At 39.9% G+C, this 19478-nt stretch overlaps 1 protein-coding gene across 11 annotated transcripts in view; it reads left to right on the top strand.

Annotated features, from left to right (window-relative positions):
- The window catches only part of cacna1g (calcium channel, voltage-dependent, T type, alpha 1G subunit), a 148587-nt gene that overhangs the window by 39658 nt on the left and 89451 nt on the right, over positions 1–19478 (top strand). For all 11 annotated transcript variants that reach the window (XM_086141003.1, XM_086141002.1, XM_086141009.1 and 8 more), the window contains 5 exons: positions 12633–12792; positions 14744–15038; positions 16198–16290; positions 17041–17902; positions 19040–19440. In XM_086141003.1, coding sequence (XP_085997129.1) covers positions 12633–12792; positions 14744–15038; positions 16198–16290; positions 17041–17902; positions 19040–19440 — 1811 coding nt within the window. The remainder of the gene's footprint in view (positions 1–12632; positions 12793–14743; positions 15039–16197; positions 16291–17040; positions 17903–19039; positions 19441–19478) is intronic.

The following is a 19478-nucleotide window of genomic DNA, read 5'->3' as shown; positions in this document are numbered from 1 at the left end:
ATATTTGTAGAGCATATTAGTGACACATAGTAATAAATACACAAATAAAGACAAATAAAATGTATGTTTGTGGGGTTGTTAGTCTATTTTTTTTTTTTTTTTTTGGAAGAACGGTACCTTGATATATTGATCAACTTTCAGAAGAACTTTTTTTTTTTTCTAAATTTGAGTATTGAATGTGCAAAGGAAACATAAGCCAGTCTGTATGCAGTAGCAAGAAAAAAATAATGTTTACCTGCATTTAAAAATATATATTTCTATACATTACTATGAAGAATGTCCCTAAAAAACATTTATAGTCAATTGTATACCATATTTACTTGACAGCCTCTTCTTGTAGACAAAATTTTGCCAGTGAGAATAAGTAAAGAAAATAACAAACATAATCTTAAACACCACAGGGATCGCAGGAGCCTCCCTGCATGCATCACGTCATGCTGGGAACCGCAGCTCTGAGCATTGTATGTTGTTTCATCCGTTAGACTTTAAAAATGGAGTGTAGTATTTTAAATGTTCAGTTTATTTTGTAGTTTATTAATTTAGACATGTATTTAACATGAGCAAATGCGTGAAACATTGTTTCATATACAACACAAAACAGATGTCATGCATGTGTTCTCCCTAAGGCTAATTTGCAAATTCAGGCCTTTGGTTGTTCTTTAGTATTGAAACAAAATTTAAAGTGCTGAGTTAAAATTGTACAATAACATTACAATACAAAACATAAAACCAAAGACACAAACAGACAGAAGACTAAATTAGTACAGCATTATGTCAGAGCCAATGCTCACAGGCTTGTTTTGGTTTCAGCCATTGTTTTGCATGTGTGGTTAAAAACCTGGATTTCTGTCAATGTTTTGATTTCAGGTGCTAATGATTTTCAGAGGTCTCTTCCATTAGCAAGAATGATGAATCTCTGAATCTTGTTCTGTGTTTCTCAGTTCTACAATTTCTGGTTGTTGCAGTTCTGACTCCACAATTTTGTTTGTTTACCAGTTGCGTTAGAGTCACCTGGAAGTCACCTGAAGAGTCACATGAAGAGTCACCTGAAAACAAAGTTAAAAAATGAGAAGCATGCAAAAATGTCAAACTTAAAATATTGGATTTCCTAGGTGGGGATTTCAGTGGTACAGGTTGTAATCCATAATTTTTAGTGCCTCTTTTAGAATGACTAGATTGGCCCCAAATGGTTATACAATGTGAAAACAGAAAAACATGCTGTGCATGTACTGCATTGCTGCCTTACAGGATTTTTATTGTCTGATGAGGCAAATTAGTTTAAATTGGTTTTGACAGTTTCGCTCAGCTTCTTCACTTGGCAATCTAAATTGAATTGAGAATCTAAAGTGCCGCGTAAAAAAATAAACTCAGCTACCGGATCTATCTGTAACTCATTAACCTTTACTAGAGCGTTTCCATTGGCGTCTCTTTTAATCCAACAGCAATAAGAACTGTCTTCTGTGGCACGATATACATTTATTTTGATTGTATTTCTGCGACCGTCTTGGGAGGTTTTGCAGACTCAATGGCATATAGTTGGCTCTTTTGCAGCTATTGAGTAAATCATTAATGTATAAACTATAAAATAAGGGGCCTAAAACTGAACTTCCCATTTGACAAGTCTGATGTTTTAACAGGGTAGAATTAAATCGCTCTCCATTCTTGAGATTGGACTGAAATCAAGTGATTTTTTCATCAGAGAAGAAATATATGTTGAGGTTAATTAACATAATTTTGTGGTTAACAGCTTTGAAGGCTTTTTTCAAGTCTGAGAATACTGCCACCACTACATTTGCTTCTTCCGCTGACAATTCTGTAGTCTCTGTGAGATAACAATTTTACTAATTCTGTTGAGTACCCAGCTCTGAGTTGAAATTGTTTGTGTTACAATAAATAGCCGCTCTCAAGGAAATCAACATGTTGTTTAGTGACTGTTTTCCCAAGAACAGTCGGACTACAGCAGTAATAAAATGAGTCAGACATAATGGACGAAGGTTTCATTTTTCCTTAATTTTTTTTCAAGAAGTGGGTTTTCCAAAGCTAAGCTACACAAACGAAGCGCAGCTGTGGCAAATTTATATGATACACACCCGATAACTGCAAAAGCAACATTTATATTGTACTGTCGCTAAATTGACTTTTCTTCCAATTCTTGCACAATATCTAAAGTTGTGATTGCACAGACATTTACACTCATACTGACACACAGTGATATACAGAAATAAATTATCTCCTGCTATTTTTTAAAGCCCGGTGTCAGATATTATCACATGCTTTGTTCAATTTGGAGCACCTTTTACAATTAATTCTAAGGCATATCAAGACTTTTTTCTAGTATGCTGTCACTTTTCATGAGCTGCCAGTACAAATTGAATCTTACTGTGGCCCAAATGAGATTTTAAGGTCTAAAGAACACTCCAGACAAATTTTAGTCAGTTAACCAAGTCAGACAATTCCCCAGCAAGCTCTTTATTGCTGGATCCTGAGCTGAGGTTAGTTTGTTATTCGTGCATCATGTTGGAAATGGATGAGTCGTTGTTTGCCTCACATGTTTCCTCTGTGCCTCTTTGGCTTTGGACATTTCCATTAACAATAAATTACTTACAGATCAAGATTTATGATGATTCAGTATTTGTAATGTTTTATGACAATATAAATACATAAGTGCTAGCAATGAGGTCTTGTAGTAAATAATAGTATTTCTTACATGATAGTATGATGAAAATTAATGTATGACTGTGGATTAATGGAATTTGATGGCGTTTGAATGACATTTCTTTCAGGGCCTGTAGAGACAAACTGCTTTATACAAAAGTAAATACAGGCTAACACAGTCTGAATGGAATTTTGTCTTCTGACGACACCATCATTTTTTTGTTCTTCTGCAAATACTTCTGTTTCAGGTCACGTCACTTGTTTATGCAAAGACGCTTTTCCATTTCAGGGATGTCTAGTCATCTCCGTCAAGAGCGGTTGACATTGAGCTAGTTACCATCCGTTCAAAGCAAATGAGAGGAGACGCTGGTGAACGCCAACTCTCGACTCAGAGGCCATTAGTTCAGTGCGCAGATATTACAAAGTCTGGCTGGGTCGGTGCTGAACCGGGAGAGGAGGGCAGAGGAAACAGGCGTAATATGCCTGTAAACAGATGGCTCTGCGATCTCATACAGCCACCCGCCTGCCAGCCATGTTACAATGGAGTGGCCGCCCACAGTGAGGTTAGAGAGGGAGCACAGGCAGCGGAGGCGATGATTGTTATTGAAAATGAAATGTCGATCACTTGGAATGAGCACATTACTCGGTTTGGTGGAGTTTCAGAGAATTCGGTCTCTTTCCAAGTTCATAAAAGCGAGGTTCTCCAAGTTCTTTTTACGTCAGTAAATGGAATGTCATTATGCTGAGATTTATACCATCAAAAGTGAGTCTTGATAAATTCTGTGCTGTAACATTGTTCTTCTACGTGGTCAAATAGCTTTCAAATTGCAATGAGGGAAATGTTTTTGGTCTCCCACCGTGCTACCACGGGAAAATCAATCAAAATCAAGGGGACGGAGGATGAAAAAAAATCTTTACCTCCCGCAAAATGCAATCCAGTGATGTTTAAAGCATCATAAACTCTGTGACCAATAACACTTATTACAACCAGGGATGAATATTGATCAGAGATTGATTACTGGTGAAAGGGCTGTCCAGTGAGTTACTAATCTGAAGCAGATACACCTTTAAATTACAGATTAACTTTGTCTTAAAATGCATGTTTGTGTATTTCAAACTCTTGTGAAGCTTGTGAAATTGCCATGACAGTACATCACATGGTTCCACATATATTTAAACCAATAAGAGACTTGAGAAGAAGGTCAGTCTGCGGCATTCAGTGGAATCAGCCACTGAAAAGTTGGATTTAGGTATCAAATGTGCAAAACCCAATTTAAGACTATTATTATGAAATAAAGCGGTGAGGGGGTGAATCAAAACGATGTCACAGAATGGGTTCATATGAAGTCAAATAAAAGAGAAGGCCAACCAATGAAATTTTGCAAATATTTCAAAGGAAAAAACCTCTAAAAGTATTTATGTGAGCAACTCTTGCAACTTGCGCCACAAAACCGCTCACCAACGAGATCCTCTGAGGTAAAATAAAGCTAAAATTTACCCTATTTTGTTGAAGGAAATGTCCAACTGGTTCAGTTCAGGAACGAATCATTAAGTTTTAGGCTTGGATTGTGAGTATGGGTGGGGGTGGAGGGTGGAGGGGGGACTCAATAGATGACTGCGTTGTGTGTCATATGACCACAAGCTCAAGGGTGCAAAAATGTTATGGCTTTTATCGTCAACTTTTCAAGCCTTACTTTGGTATTAATGCATATTCAGCATTTAAAGAGAGTAGGCTACGCATGCATTATGTGCTTGTGGAGATACATTTCTGTAAGCACACTATAATCCATCCCCAGATCCTTCGTTTATGTTCTAAAATCTCATCGTGTAAACGTATTGTGGTGAATACCAGGAAAAGGAGTTAAGAGAATCATTAATCTTTACATCATGGGATCCCCTTCACTTATAAAACAGATATTAAGTCAGTGAGCCATCAAATATGATTGAGGGAAATGCTTCTCCTTCAATCATAATTCATGGTGGATTTCTATAAAAAAAATCTCAATGCTAACTATCACTCACCGATACCTGTCTCTGTAACTGTATCTTTGAAACTTGTCGTCAAACTTGTAGTTTCATTTTTAAGCTCCCAAGGGTGTGTTTTATCTGTCAGTCACACTGATTATACAATAGTTTCCATCAAACCCCCTTAGGGTAAGAGACTATCAGAGTAAAGAAAAGTATTATAAAAGTTTTGTAACACTGATGTGTCACAGATATGCACACTGAAAATATCCAATCAGTTTATATCCCCTTTTTACCTTTACATTTCAAACGTCAGTCTTCACATTCCAAGTATATTTGTTGGATTAAGATTGAATTATTTAGGTTAATGCATATCATTACTTACCTGAGTAGCGCGTAATTGGATTACCCAGCAATATATACTGTGATTTATACCTTTACAATTCATGAAAAAAGAACAGTAATAGAATGAATAGAATTCATGCTTTAGGGTATTTCATGTTTCCAGTGAATTATTAAGGTGAGGGCTGAATTGCATTTCAGTTAAATTTGAAAGGTAAACGCTGAAATGCATTTTCCTTTCCTCACTAAATGCACAAAACTTGAGAAAAGTTAAATGACATTAGTTTTATTCGATGGGAATATGGGAACACAGGGAATATGTTTCATGGAGTAGTTTGCTCATGAAATTAAGACCACACAGTTACTCAGTAGGTGCTTTTCACCCTTTCAAAAATCATCCACTCTGAATGCATTTAAAGATTATGAGAGGTAATATAAATCTACCAATTTTATTTTTGTTATTGAAGCAGATGTAGATTTTTTGTGACCAATCTACTGTTGCTTATGTACATGTCATTACATTTTTTTTTTTTTTTTGATGAATCAAGTTTTTATTTTAACTAGTATTGTCATTGTTTTCAAATTAATTAGATTTAAATTCTGAATGATTTGTTTTTCATCAATTTGAACTCGGATGTTGTTATTAAAAACAAAACAAAGAAACAAAAAAAAAGTCATTCGAATAGTGACCGAAATGTTCCACAAAGAATAATTCACCAATATTCTTGTGGGTTGTCGATGTCAGCGGTGTGGCATCTAAATATGTTGCCTTTTTAGCATTAAATTCTCTTTGTGACAACATATCTCGAACACTAAATGGCAGCATGTGTAACCAGTCAGTATCCTTCAAACCTTTAATCCCGGCCACTGCCAGTAAACTCTAGAACGGCTAAGCAGCTCCCGAAAAGCTCAGCACTTTGCACTGTGCGGGCAATCACTTTATTTGCTTCCTTGTGTGTATGTGTTAGGGGTTTTATGGCTGTGTGTGTGTTCGTGCACACGCGTGTCAGGTTGCTCACTAATGACAAGAGAGAGGAAAGTTGCTGCTGTAGGCAGCGAGTCAGGTGTGCCGGGTGTGTGAGCCTCCACGCCTTCGTAGCAGAGCGCTCTGCCTTTGTGAGCTGAACAAATGGCCACCGGCAGCGACTCACACTGCTTGCTGCGCCGAACCGATTCCCTTGAATCATGACAGGATGTTTCCCGTGTAAACATCGTTAAATAACTCCTTCACAGCCTGATTATGTGGGTTTCCGGGAGATATTCTCTTCATCTCTTAGCGTTGAATGTAACTGACGACTGCACTCAGAGAATATTGTTTCAGCTAGTTCAAATAAGCTAAATCTTGTGTTTTGAAAGCTTTTAGTTATTTTATTTAGTTATTTACTGTTTCCCGGGCAGTGATGAACAGCAGTTGTCTCCTATTTTTCTTTTTTTTTTTCTTTTTTGAAGAGAATATGAACCGAGGATACAAGGGACAGTGGACCTGTTGCGTTATTCAGATAATGTTTATCAATGAGACCTATCAAGCCCTTTTCTCTTATCTCAGTTTTTGCATGAACATCACCACTTGCGTGTTTTGATACTAATTTAATTCCTCTAAAACTTAATCAATTTGCTGCACCGCGATTACTGCACCTTTTAGTAATTTTCCTGACACCTGAGTGTGGTTTCTGTTCAAGAGTTTTCAGTTAGGAGAAGAGGGTGTCCTTGAAAGACAATGCAACAAACATGGAATTCTACAGATCCTTAAAACAAACAATCATTTTCCCACCCAGACCCCCAGAACTACCTGGTTCCTCTCCTTCTTTCATCCACTCCCTGCCTCGGCTCACAGACATGCACGTTTCCTGGGCTCTGCAAAACGTATCTCTCCATCTGCTGCCACCTCGCATTTGTATCGTCGTTTGCTGCCACGTAACGATCTAAAATCTGCAAATATGAAAAGTTCCCCATGCTGTTTGGTGTGCTAATCCCATAAAAGCTGGTTGAGTGTGGAGGGGGGGGGACTTTGCTTTTCATTTTTTGCCTGGTTTGTGCACATGTTTTATTGAAAGCAACAAATCCAAACCAGAAAGGGTTTTAATGAATGCCAGGCTACAAGAGATAAAACAAAACAACAAAAAAAGGGCTTTCTACTGTTACAATATGCCTGTGCAAAATCATGCCTTCAAATAAACACATCATGGGGGGAAAAGCACATGTAGAAGACATTTAAGTAAAACATTTTTTGATTGGCCGTAACATGTTTTTCAATATTATTTTACTCAAAGGCACAGAAGAATTTGCGTCCGATGACGAGCACAATGTATGTTTTCAATTCTGTCATCCCATGCAGATGCACTCTATCGCTGCAAGACACTATATTCTATACAGACAGATTTGAGCTCTTTTTCATTAAGAAAAGACTGAATAGACTTTCACAAATCTCATCAGCGTGTGGTAACTTCACCCTTTGCTGCAGTGATGTACCGCTTCTCCCCAGGGTTTCCAAGCTATGACATCACTGTTAGATACAGGTGCAGCAAACCCTTGTGTTGCTACGCCCAGCCGCAGAGGTGAGCCAGGCTTAAAACAATGAACCGGAAAGGGCAGCAACACACTGATTTACAGCCTGGTGTTGTAGTAAGTGCAGCTGGGCCAGGCATTTGTTTGCCAACTTCACACTCAAAGATAATTCCCGTGCCAACCACGTTCACAAGGAGTGAACATCAAGCAGCTGTTATAACTATTTAATCTCGCAGTAATGCTATCGAAATGACGCTGACAAAAGCGAAAAACAAGAGCTTCGCGCTGGTCTCCAAACATTAGTTTTTTTCCCGACAAAGATTTGTTTCTAGCATAAAACAAATTTGTTGACGTGTTTTAATGCGTGAAAAATGTTCACAGTGCTTTTGATTTCAGAGTAAAAATTCTTTTCGAACAGAAAGGCAGCGTGAATTGGATTCATTTTGAATTCATACAAAAGCATGTGGTTATCGTTTAATGAAATACCAACCACAGATCTCATAAATCTTACAACAAAACCTTAATTGTTTTTATTTTAGTTTTTTTTTATTTGCTCTGATTTCACTGCATACAGGTGCACCTTTTACTTTGGTAACCCTCCATCATCTACTGCAGCTCATAGCAGGCCGACTCTCGCCAGATTATCTTAAGTTTTTTGCATATATTTTGAAACTTGACCTAAATACTCGGTTATGAGCTTCCGAAATCTCAATTAAAAAGATTAATTTTATAGGCAAATTCAAGCAGTAATTCTTAAATTGAAAGTGTCTCAGATCAATGACTCACTGGATAGACCTTTTTCCATTGATCAGGGACTGATCAATAGTAACCCCTGGCCGGAGAAAGTCTGATTGTGCGCTCGGATAAAGCTGCAGCCCAAAGAATTAATGATGTCTTGGAAAATAATACATTGTGTTTTGCGGTGGATTTAGGAATCTAATAATTCTTTTAAAATTGATATCTGTCGAATTCCTGTGACAACAAGATGGACAGAGCACAGAAGGTGTCCAGAAATAACTTTACTTTAGTAAAGCTTTTCCTATTGCTTGAACCATAGGGATATCACACACACATTTGGAGCTGTAACGATGCAAATCATGGGACGTTTGTTTAAACCCATTTTTGGCCATCATTATTTTGCTTAAATCAAATTATATCATGCTTATATTGTATTCATAAACCTCAGTAACTTCAATGTGGGTAATCTGCTTGTTTCTCAGTTTTGTCGAATGAATATATTCTACAGAAAGTATTAGTATTAAACACATTTTCATGATATTAAAGGAGCAAGGGAAAACAAATTAAAGTAGAAAAATCAGTATAAAGTATTGTTACATTATGGTGTCCATAGAGGCCTCGACTTGTATGTCTATGTGCAATTAGTATTATGATTGTTATTTTCATTATTATGTTATTTTCTACAGAAGATTCAGATCAAGCTGTCAAAATAGGTGGGCTAACTTTGTGCAAAACATATGCGTCAGACATCTAACTTGCTCCATTTGAAGAATTTAGGTGGAAACACACACACCATACGTTTTTCCTAGCAGTAATAGAAAGTAGATTTTGGGAACATGATCTGAAAATACAATCTATAAAGTTTGCTGTAAAGTGAAAACACATTGTAATATTTTCAAACTATTCCTTGAATTTTCTTTATAGTTCACCTGAATAAGTTGAGTGTGTTGTGTGTCCTTGTCTCCACCACATCTGCCCCTGAGTGGCTGCCAGCCAGACAGACAAGGCCTGGTCTCTCCAATTACCCAGCAAACCCCTGATCAAAAAAATGATCCTTATTATTGACGCCTGCCTCGGTAGATTAGTGCGGCGATGGTAGCCTGCAGGGATGGATAGAGAGATATAAGCAAGCTTAGTGAAATGGAGAGACAGGGGGAGAAAGAATAGATTGAAGAGACCAAGAGATTGCAAGGATGCAACAAAGGGATGAAAGGAGGTTGAGAGGGAGCAAGGTTTACTGATATAGACAGAGAACCCCTGTGCAAAAATACCAGCAGAATCTGAGCTGCAACAGTAGAGGGACACGACCAGATTTAGCAGAGGGAGTGTGTGGGTGGTAGGAAATGTGTGCGTAAGTGCGTGTTGTCAGAAGCTTGAAGCAACACTGTCCAGAACCACTGATGCAAGTGACTTCCACTGTAGCTTAACTTCAGCTACAGAACCCTCTGAAACGCTCACACTATTGACAAATCTCAGCACTTCCGTTTGACTCTGGAATTTATTTTCACCCTGAATTCCTTCCAGGAAGGATGCTGCTACACAACATCCTTTCTTTTTCTGCAAATGCCTGCTTAATATTGATGCTAAGCATAAGAAATATGCTTGTTCCCCAAATTCCTCCCCGTGTGAGAACTCCCTCATGAGAAATGAAAACACCAATCTTATTTTTACAGGGAATCACACTTGTATAATCAAAAAGACATAGTTTGTCCTCACCGTTTTTGTTTAGTTTAAATTACTTACCACCCGAGTTCTCACAGGAGAGCTCGTTTCACCTCCATTGGCTGGTTAGAGCAGATCCAGTGACTGGGTTTGATCATTGTTGTAATCCAAGTTCCATGTGACACCAACTTTGCCCACTGTGTATTCGCCAGCCTTTTCTTCTTCTGCAGTTTTACATTTGGCTTCGGTTCCATCAATCTGTCTTTCCACAATATCACAGTTGCTGGAAAATCTCATGTTCAGCACATAAGGACTGTAAGCGCTCCAGCATCTTTTCTAGAGCCTACAGTGCATTTTGGTTGTTTGTGGAATTTTTGTACAAGTGGTTCCCATATAAGGATATCTTTGATGATCTTACATTAGTTAGAAATTGAGAATAGGTTCATGTTTGTACAGGAACGTACAAACTAGTCCATATTTTAGGATAATAGTGGTGAAAACAAATGTTGACACAAGTCAAGGGTACATCCCGCCTTTTGTCCGATGACAGCTAAGATAGGGTCAAGCTGCCCCACAACCCGGACTGCAGGATAAGTATAGATAATGAATTATTTAATTTGACAATGCTAAAGATAAACTAAAAGCAACTGTTATAAAATAGCTAATCCGGTAAAGCCTGGTTTTTAGCATATCAAATGGAACTGGGAAGGTTGTTCCAAACCTTTGGCACAACAACTCCAGAATCAGGGCCACCGCTTGTTTGAAATACAAATGAGGTTGAAGATGAAAGAATTGGATCAGAATAACCTAGAGGTCAACGGCTGTAGTAGGATCGCGGGAGTTCTGCTATGTAAGCCAAAGCCAGGTTATGCAATAGTTTGTTTCTGATGAGCTAGATCTCGGAATCAATGCTACTGGAAACTGAGGAAGGAAAACAGCTGGTTTGAGACTTTTAATTGTTTGTATTTAAAGTGCTTTCTTTTCAACCACTTAATTTAAGGACTGATGACCTTTAGTCTGTTTTATTTTGGTGCATTTTTTTGAAAAGTTATATTTCTCTGGATGGGGTTTTGATCTTATTTGTTTTTCAGGACAAACAATCACAGTGCGTTTTCAGGACTGGATTCAAATGTAACAGCATGCTGATGCTTGATGGTCGTCCAAAGGTGGTCAGTACATTGACTGGCCTCCTTAGTAAAGTAGTCAAAGCTTTGATTTTTGGGGGGAATTAAGATGGTCATAAATTGCAAAGTCCACCTCTTGTCATGGGATAAATGATCATGAAGCATGCAGAGGTTACCAGATCAATAAATAAAATAGATGGTACAAAAGGGGACATAAATGACATTTCTTAACAAATATGCCATTTGTCCGTACACTGCACCATGAATACCTTACAAGGAAGCAGCTGAAGAAGAATGTGTTTTTACATTAGTGAACTTTTAAATTTGAACTTTATATTATAAAAGTGTATAAGATTGCAAACAATTTTTTAACTGTTGATTTCAACTAGTGGTGTCAAAATCACGAGATAAGGATGACATCTGTTTGGAAAAGGTTCAACAGATATTCTTCATGGATTTTCATAATGAATGCAAATCTGAAAGCAGTCTGCATATTTTGCGATGACGATTGATTGATAATGTGAGAAGCCAGTGTCTAATGTTCGCCAGGACCTTTTGGAAAAATGTTTGAAAAAAGTTATTTCAGAAGTTATTTCAGGAGGTCATGCTGATTGGAAGCAGTCAAGGAGACGGGTGACATTCAGACCAACAAACCACTCAACTGATCTTGATGCTAAGGTGTAAAGAAAGCTGCGTAATGGCTTTGTAGCAGAAAATAATTATGCATAAACTGATTATGATTGTCATCAATGTTTAAATAAGGGGAAAATGCATCATTATAAGACTCACTGCAACAGGGATGACTTCGTATTTGTCAAAACACGGACTTCAAGAGGATCATTTAGCACCTTTGTCTTTCACTTTTGAATGGGTGTGGACTTAGTTTGGGCTCTTGAGGAAGAGAGTTTTTGCGTTTCGCTGAGGGCAGGATGATTTTGAAGCTGCAGCTGAGTTAGAAATCACAAGAAATGACAAGAAGACAGGAAGATCACAGTAAAGCATCTCTGACAGAGCAGGGTGGCTAAGAGGTGCTGCCGGGAGTGGAAATTGAGCAATCTGGTGTGATTGCAGCAAATTGAGGAAATCCCCCCACACACACACACACAAACACACACACACATACACATGCATACAAACACATACAGACACACACACATTGGGAGAAAGCAGGGGTTGATACAAGAAATACCCCCAAAAATATCGATCAGCTGGTAAACAAATATTCTTTTATAGTAAGAGATAAAATTAATAAGCAGCCATTGTGAAACACCAGCATATAAGAAGAGATGTGTTAGAGGTCCACCCTTACTCTTATAAAGAATAATTAAACCAGTCTATATTGTACTGTATTATCATTTATTGTGCTCATAAAATATTCATTAAAACTATAAAATGTTATTTAATGAATAACGAGAACTTCTGCACCTGTTCCTGTGAGTGTACTATATGAAGATTGTGGATAGCTGTAAATTGAAAAGCCCTTGGAACACTGGCCATTTCAACTAGTTAAATTAAAGAGGACAAAAATAAAAAATTCTCAGAAAGGTGTTGCAGTGCCTCTTCCAGTACAAGGGTTCTTTCCTTCACACACACCAAATTCATGTCAGACGGCCGGCTGTTTGACCTGCTCTCTCCCTGCAGGTATGAGGATTCTGGTGACCCTGCTGCTCGACACCCTGCCCATGCTGGGGAACGTGCTGCTCCTCTGCTTCTTCGTCTTCTTTATTTTTGGAATTGTGGGCGTCCAGCTGTGGGCCGGCCTGCTCCGAAACCGCTGCTTCGTGGAAGACAACTTTTCTTTGTGAGGTTCACATTTGTTCTGTTCGACTAGCCAGTGTTAAAGTCAAATCCTTATAGCATGTTTTCTGCTTGATACTTTGTTATCCACATAGATAAAATCCAAAATGTCAAACAGAGGTGAATGAAAGGCAATCGGTTTCAGTTTTTTCTCCATGAAAACAACCTTTATCACAGAGAATCTGCATAGAGTTGACTTGACCACCCATTTTTTTAAGATGACATCAGTGAATTTGAAATTCTCAAGGTTGAATACATTTAGAATGTATAAGCATTGAAGCCATGCACACAGATGAGGAAATGTAAATCATGAAAAAAAACAGAAATGTTGGCACACTTGTTGAGTATTTTTTCAATCATTTTTCAGAAATTACCACATTATTCAGCCTTCTGTAAGGATACTAAGTTATATTCACTTATGAATCTGCAGATATCTTGCAATCAATGTTCTCCGACATCCCGCCTTAATTAATTGAATATAACATATGATATCTTGCAGCTGATCTAGGTCTGCAGGTACTATCAATACATGTCGCTGGATGTTTTGTTGTCACCAAATTCTTAATGTTATTGTATCTGAAAGCCCTATTTATCTGCTCCAGATGACAAAAATTAACATCGGTTTCACTTGATCTCATGTTTTTGATATATATTTTACTGCTCCGGCAAACAAGTAGTGAAGAATTAACTGGCTTGATGCAGGCCCTTTGTTTTGCTGATTGACAGTATGTGAGAGCATCCAACGGGAACCGCATCCCATTCATCATATGGGCCTGTGAAAAACTGATGTAAAACATGCTGGAGGTCAACAAAGAATATTTGTTCTCTTTGAGTGTGAAATGGCTTTTAAGAATGCATAAATAACTGTGTGCAAGGTAGAGTAGCGATAAAAGCGGTCTGGTCAGGTCATACAATGTTTGAGGCTATAATGCAATTATTACAAGCTGCCAGCACACACACTTTCACATATATTGTGCAGCACTGGAAAATTGATGTGTTGTGGTTAGAATAGAATAGAGTTGTAATCGTATTGTACAGAGCAGACTTGGAGTTTCAAGAAGTCCCCCGAGGTAACTTCTGTTTTGATTTGTTGCAACATAAATAAGATTGACTCAGTTTAGGGTGATGATGTGGCATGAAAACACACTTGTGTGCTCACCTGAAAAAAAAAAAAAAAAAAATACACACATGGATCCCAGCCATTTGGCTCCAGGTTTGTAAACATAATCAGAGCTGGCTTCACCGATTATTTCCTACAATCTGTTTGAAGAAGCTTTAATCAGTCAAATCAGCTGCCGTGTTACTGCATGGAAATTAAAACCGTGGCACGTTTCGTTTTTAAGTAAATTGGTCTTCAATTCAATATCCACAGTAAGAATAAGGATTGGAATCATTTCCTTCTTACTGCTTCAAACAGGCAATTGAGATGCACGAAAACATACAAACAACAGATACAAGTCGCGGTTGAAGAGTAATAAATAGGGGAAATAATAGAAAAATGCGATGCTATGTTTTAGTGCCAGGGAATAGCACTAAATGCACATTTTATCATTATACCCTGAAGCATGTAGCTGCACCAATCTATAATGGAAATTTCGAATACCTGAAACATAATGAAGATGAATTACAACCATTTGAATATTTATTGTGCAAATTATATCTAGTTTATTCATTATATAAAAGCAGAAGTTAATGAAGTGAGCCATTTGTGAGTGAATATCCAGGTGTCTATATGCTCATTTACTTTTTCTTTATCAGAAAAAAAGAAAAGTTCACATATAGTACACACTTGCTGTTCTACTGCAATGCACCACTGCAACAGAGTTGTAGGAGCAATACACACACACACACACACACACACACACACACACACACACACCAACACACTCAAGTTAGGTCCTCAGAGTTAAACCAATAATCTCATGCAATGTTCTCTTTCATTCTGCAACCCAAAGCCCCCTCTCTTTGGAGCTGGAGAAGTACTACCATACCGAAAATGACGATGAGAATCCCTTTATCTGCTCCCAGCGCAGAGACAATGGGATGAGGGAATGTGCTTCAATACCCAAGCTATATGACGATTCCGGCCTGCAATGCACCCTGGACATGTACTCCTACAACAGCACTGATAACAGCACTTGTGTCAATTGGAACCAGTACTACATCAACTGTTCTGCTGGTATGTTTAACCCCTTCAAGGGAGCCATCAACTTTGACAACATCTGCTACGCCTGGATTGCCATCTTTCAGGTAACTTGTCCAATTCAGAAAAAGAACGCTTGACAAAATCGGAAATTTTGCATTACCCATTTTTGACTGCATTACCCATTTTTGACATTTTTGACCAAACTTTGGCAGTTTGGTTTGACCGTATCCATCCATCCATCCATCCATCCATCCATCCATCCATCCATCCATCCATCCATCCATCCATCCATCTTCCCCCACTTAACCAGAGTTGGGTCATGTGGGCAGCAGCAGGAGCAGTGAGGCCCAGACCTCCCTCTCCCCTGCCACATGGTCCAGCTCCTTTGGGGGGACCCCGAGGCGTACCCAGGCCAGCCTGGGGAGTCTCTCCAGCATGTCCTGGGTCTTCCCGGTGGTCTCCTCCCAGATGGACATGCCCGGAATAGCTCTCCTGGGAGGTGTCCAGGAGGCATCCTGACCAGATGCCCAAGCCACCTCATCTGACTCCCCTCTATGCCGAGGAGCAGCGGCTCTACTCCGAGCTCCTCCCGGGTGACCAAACTTCTCACCCTGTCTCTAAGGGAGAGTCTGGCCACCCTGCGGAGGAAACTTAATGTATCCGCGATCTCGCTCTTTTGGTCACTATCCACAGCTCGTGACCATAGGTGAAGGTGGGAACGTAGATCTACCGGTAAATTGAGAGCTTCGCCTTTTGGCTGAGCTCCCGCTTCACCACAACAGACCGGTACAGAGTCCCCATCGCTGCAGACGCCGCAACCATCCGCCTGTCGATCTCCCGTGGTTTGACTGTAGCACGGCAGTAATAGAAGATCGAGAAAAGGGTGCTTGGGGATTAGCTCATTTCCCCAGCAGTTGAAGCATCAGGGAAATAGTTTTATAGGATTAGCAGGTCACCACATCCACAGCAGCAGACTGCTACTTCCTTTTTCTCCAGATCATTGGTTTTTCTATCTCTGCGTCATTTGAAAAGCCATTGTTGTCCATTCATTGCTGCGTAAGTGGGAGGAGGGAGTTAAGTTTGTCGGATGGAGGCCAGATTTTGGATGATTTAGTTGATTCAGTTTGCCCGCAAGAGGCAAAGCAAACGGTCTAATCTATACGTTGGTACTGCGAAAGGTTTCAGTATGTTTTCTTCTAGTATCTCCTGTTTTTTTATGCTGTCTAACATGATACATCTATTTTTTTGTCTGCTCCTCTTAAGGTGATCACACTTGAAGGCTGGGTGGACATCATGTATTTCGTAATGGATGCACACTCCTTCTACAACTTCATTTACTTCATTCTGCTCATCATTGTAAGTGCAGGCAGCTTGTGTTTGTTTGTACTTGTTGATGACTGAACCAGGCAACCGCATCTCATTGAAATGCATGAAGTCAATTAGGAAGCTTTCATGCTGTACACATGGAATCTCTTGCTCCGTGTTGTTTCGCAGTTTAGAGGACTTTCATCATTACTTGTTCATTATTTTACTATTATTCTTGTAGAAACCCTGTGAGAAAACAATGTTTTATGAGGTTCAACAGAAATGTGTCTCCCCCCTGAAGCTGTTTTGTGTTTATCATATGTATAGGCAGAAGCATAGGTAAGCATTTTGTCCAGGGTTCGGGTTAAATGTTAACACATTTCAAAATTTGTTATAAAAACATAACTGAGTGAAAGATTGAAAATAAATAAAAATACAAAAACGAATAGAAGTGCAAAATCAGTCAGTTGGGGTTTATATCCTGGGATGACATGCCTGTTAGCGATCCTTTGTGCGAAGACAACACCCCAAAGTGCATCCTAATTTTGACTTCTCATTTTTAAAAACAGCAATCAATGTCAGGTGACTTGGAAAAGACAGTTTGTATAGCTGCAATGAATTTGAATTAAAAAATGTCATTATTTGTCATGTGGCACCGTAAGATTTTCAATATTACATACCACCAACAAATAATTTACATGACAATGATTTGGTGTTTTCCGTGAAAACACATTTTCCGTGAGGTCACCTGGAAAGAAATGTGTTGTTTTGGGAATAATTAACTCCCATACTTGTCTTTAGATTGGCTCATTCTTCATGATCAACCTGTGCCTGGTAGTCATTGCGACTCAGTTCTCCGAGACCAAGCAGAGGGAGAGCCAGCTGATGAAAGAGCAGCGGGTGCGGTTCATGTCCAACGCCAGCACCCTTGCCTCCCTTTCTGAGCCCGGCTCCTGCTACGATGAACTACTCAAGTACCTGGCCCATATCATCCGCAAGGGAGCCAAACAGGTGGCCCGGATTTGCAGGCTCTTAGCTCGAAGAGTCGGACTCAACATACCCGCCTCGCCACCTGCAACGGAATCCCAGCGTACCCATAGCCAGAGGAGGCGGAGAAAGTCATCCAGGCAGGGGTCAGTTTCGATCCATCCCATGGTGCACCATCATCAACACCACCATCACTACCATCTTGGGAACGGGAGCATAAGAGGAGGGCACATCAGGTGCTTGGATGGAAGGGAAATGGAAGCTGTACCGCACAACAACAAGGGGGGGACTCTTGTAGCAACCACCTGTGCTTTATCACCACCTCCAGTGACAGCAGCAGCCTCCGATACCAATCTCTCAACTGTTTTCAATCCGTCCGTCGGAGCTGCTGGATCCGCTCACAGCATACTCTTCTTGGAGGCTCTTCACTGTACCCCATCGCCGACAAACCTGGGCTCGTTCGCTCTAGCTCCAGCTCCAACATCCAGGACAATGAAGAGGAACTCTGTGCCCTTCGCCGCTCCCGGGCCAAAGAATTACCCTACACTGCAGGCCAGGGCGCTAGCGGAGTCCAGACGAGGGAGTGTCGCCACAAATATCAGCTTTAACCTCAATATTCCCCCTATGCCTCAGGGGAGAAGGCGGCCGAGCTTGGTGGACACACACAATCCTGCAGGTATGCAAACCAAAGAGGATTTCATGAGTTGCAAATGTTTTACTTTCTATTAAGTTGAAATGCACAGTATAATCAGTCGATGACCAGAATAGCTGAAGATCAGCTTATCCGTCTGGGTATTACCCATCACAATACCGGTGAAGAGGAAGAAAATGGACGTCATGATGCTTTTCATTAACTCAAAAAAGGCTTCCATGCCGCTCCTGTTGAGGTTGATATCCCTAACATAACATGCTGTTTCTTGTTGTTTCAGGAAAGCAAGATACAAATACTGAAATAGTGGAATCACTAATTTTGAGATTCCTTTTGACACAAGAGACTTCTTGGTAACTCCAACAGGGAGAGTTTTTTAATTCATTTATCTATCTATTTATCTATTTTATTTATTTTCACATTGGCTGGATTCCTAAAATAGAATTAGAGTTTGAGAAAATTGAAATCCACATGACAGAGAAAAAAATAAAAAATGAAAATAAACTCCTCCGATCTAGCACGCTCCTCTTGACTGAATATTGTCATAATACAAAAGTACAAAAACTTGACTGCATACATTTTGAAATTAAAGAATACGACAGTAATCAGTCTGTTGCAATGTTTGTGCCAGCTGTAACACATCCAGTCAGTAAAAATGCCTTATGCAATCTAGTATTTGATGAAATTTGGTATCAATTTGTTGTAATTATGTCTTAAACTGTGGCACTGTCCACATTTTTTTCCTGACACAGAGAACATTCTAATTACAGTCAATAAATGTTAATGCTTCATGCCAGAGCTGGCAACAACCTTCTTCTGCCTCTGGCCAAATTCTAAAAGGCAGTGTGCTCAGCAAAAGTCAGGCCAGGTCTGCCCAGGTTGTGCGGGCGGTTGAAAACTGGCCGCCTTCCAGCCAGGCCACAGCTCAGTCTGTGGACACGAGACATTACTCACACAACGTTCACTGTCCATCAATGCCAAACACACAATCTCCGACACACACGAAAGTATAAAGAATGCTGCTCTTTACCGCTAATTCATTTGATTGGATTGGACACTTTCTCTAAACTTCTCAGTTGGTGTAATTTATCACAATCACACTAATTTCACTCCACCTTCTTTTGTTTCCATTTCATCCTCTGACCTTTCCTGACCGGGTCGCAGCCCAGCTCTCGTGCCAGCTGTCTGCACGAGACCTCAGCCCCACCTGCGGCGGGATGGACACAGCGGCGCTTGCGCTTGACCCGGAGAGTTGCCCTTACTGTGCCAAGGCCTTCGCCAACGAATCTGAGGGTGGCACCGAGGGCAACGAGACACCCGGAGACTCGGATAGTGAGGGCATATATGAGTTCTCCCAGGACCACCATTACAGGGACAGGCGAGGAAGTAGACAGCCCAGGAAGAAGCAGCGCACCCTGGGAAAAACAGCCGCAAAGGTGGTTCGCTTCTGGAGGTTGGTGTGTGACACTTTCAGGAAAATCGTGGACAGCAAGTACTTTGGACGAGGGATTATGATCGCCATCCTGATCAATACCCTGAGCATGGGGATCGAGTATCACGAGCAGGTGAGCGTCCGTTCCGCCGTGCACTTTTGCAAGTATCT

Source organism: Fistularia commersonii, chromosome 33, assembly GCF_037954325.1.
Source record: "Fistularia commersonii isolate RoL2024-O1a breed Wild chromosome 33, RoL_Fcom_v1.0, whole genome shotgun sequence".
Classification (NCBI taxonomy): domain Eukaryota; kingdom Metazoa; phylum Chordata; class Actinopteri; order Syngnathiformes; family Fistulariidae; genus Fistularia; species Fistularia commersonii.
The sequence above is the reverse complement of the archived record's forward strand: the minus strand, read 5'-3'. Positions and strand labels throughout refer to the sequence as shown.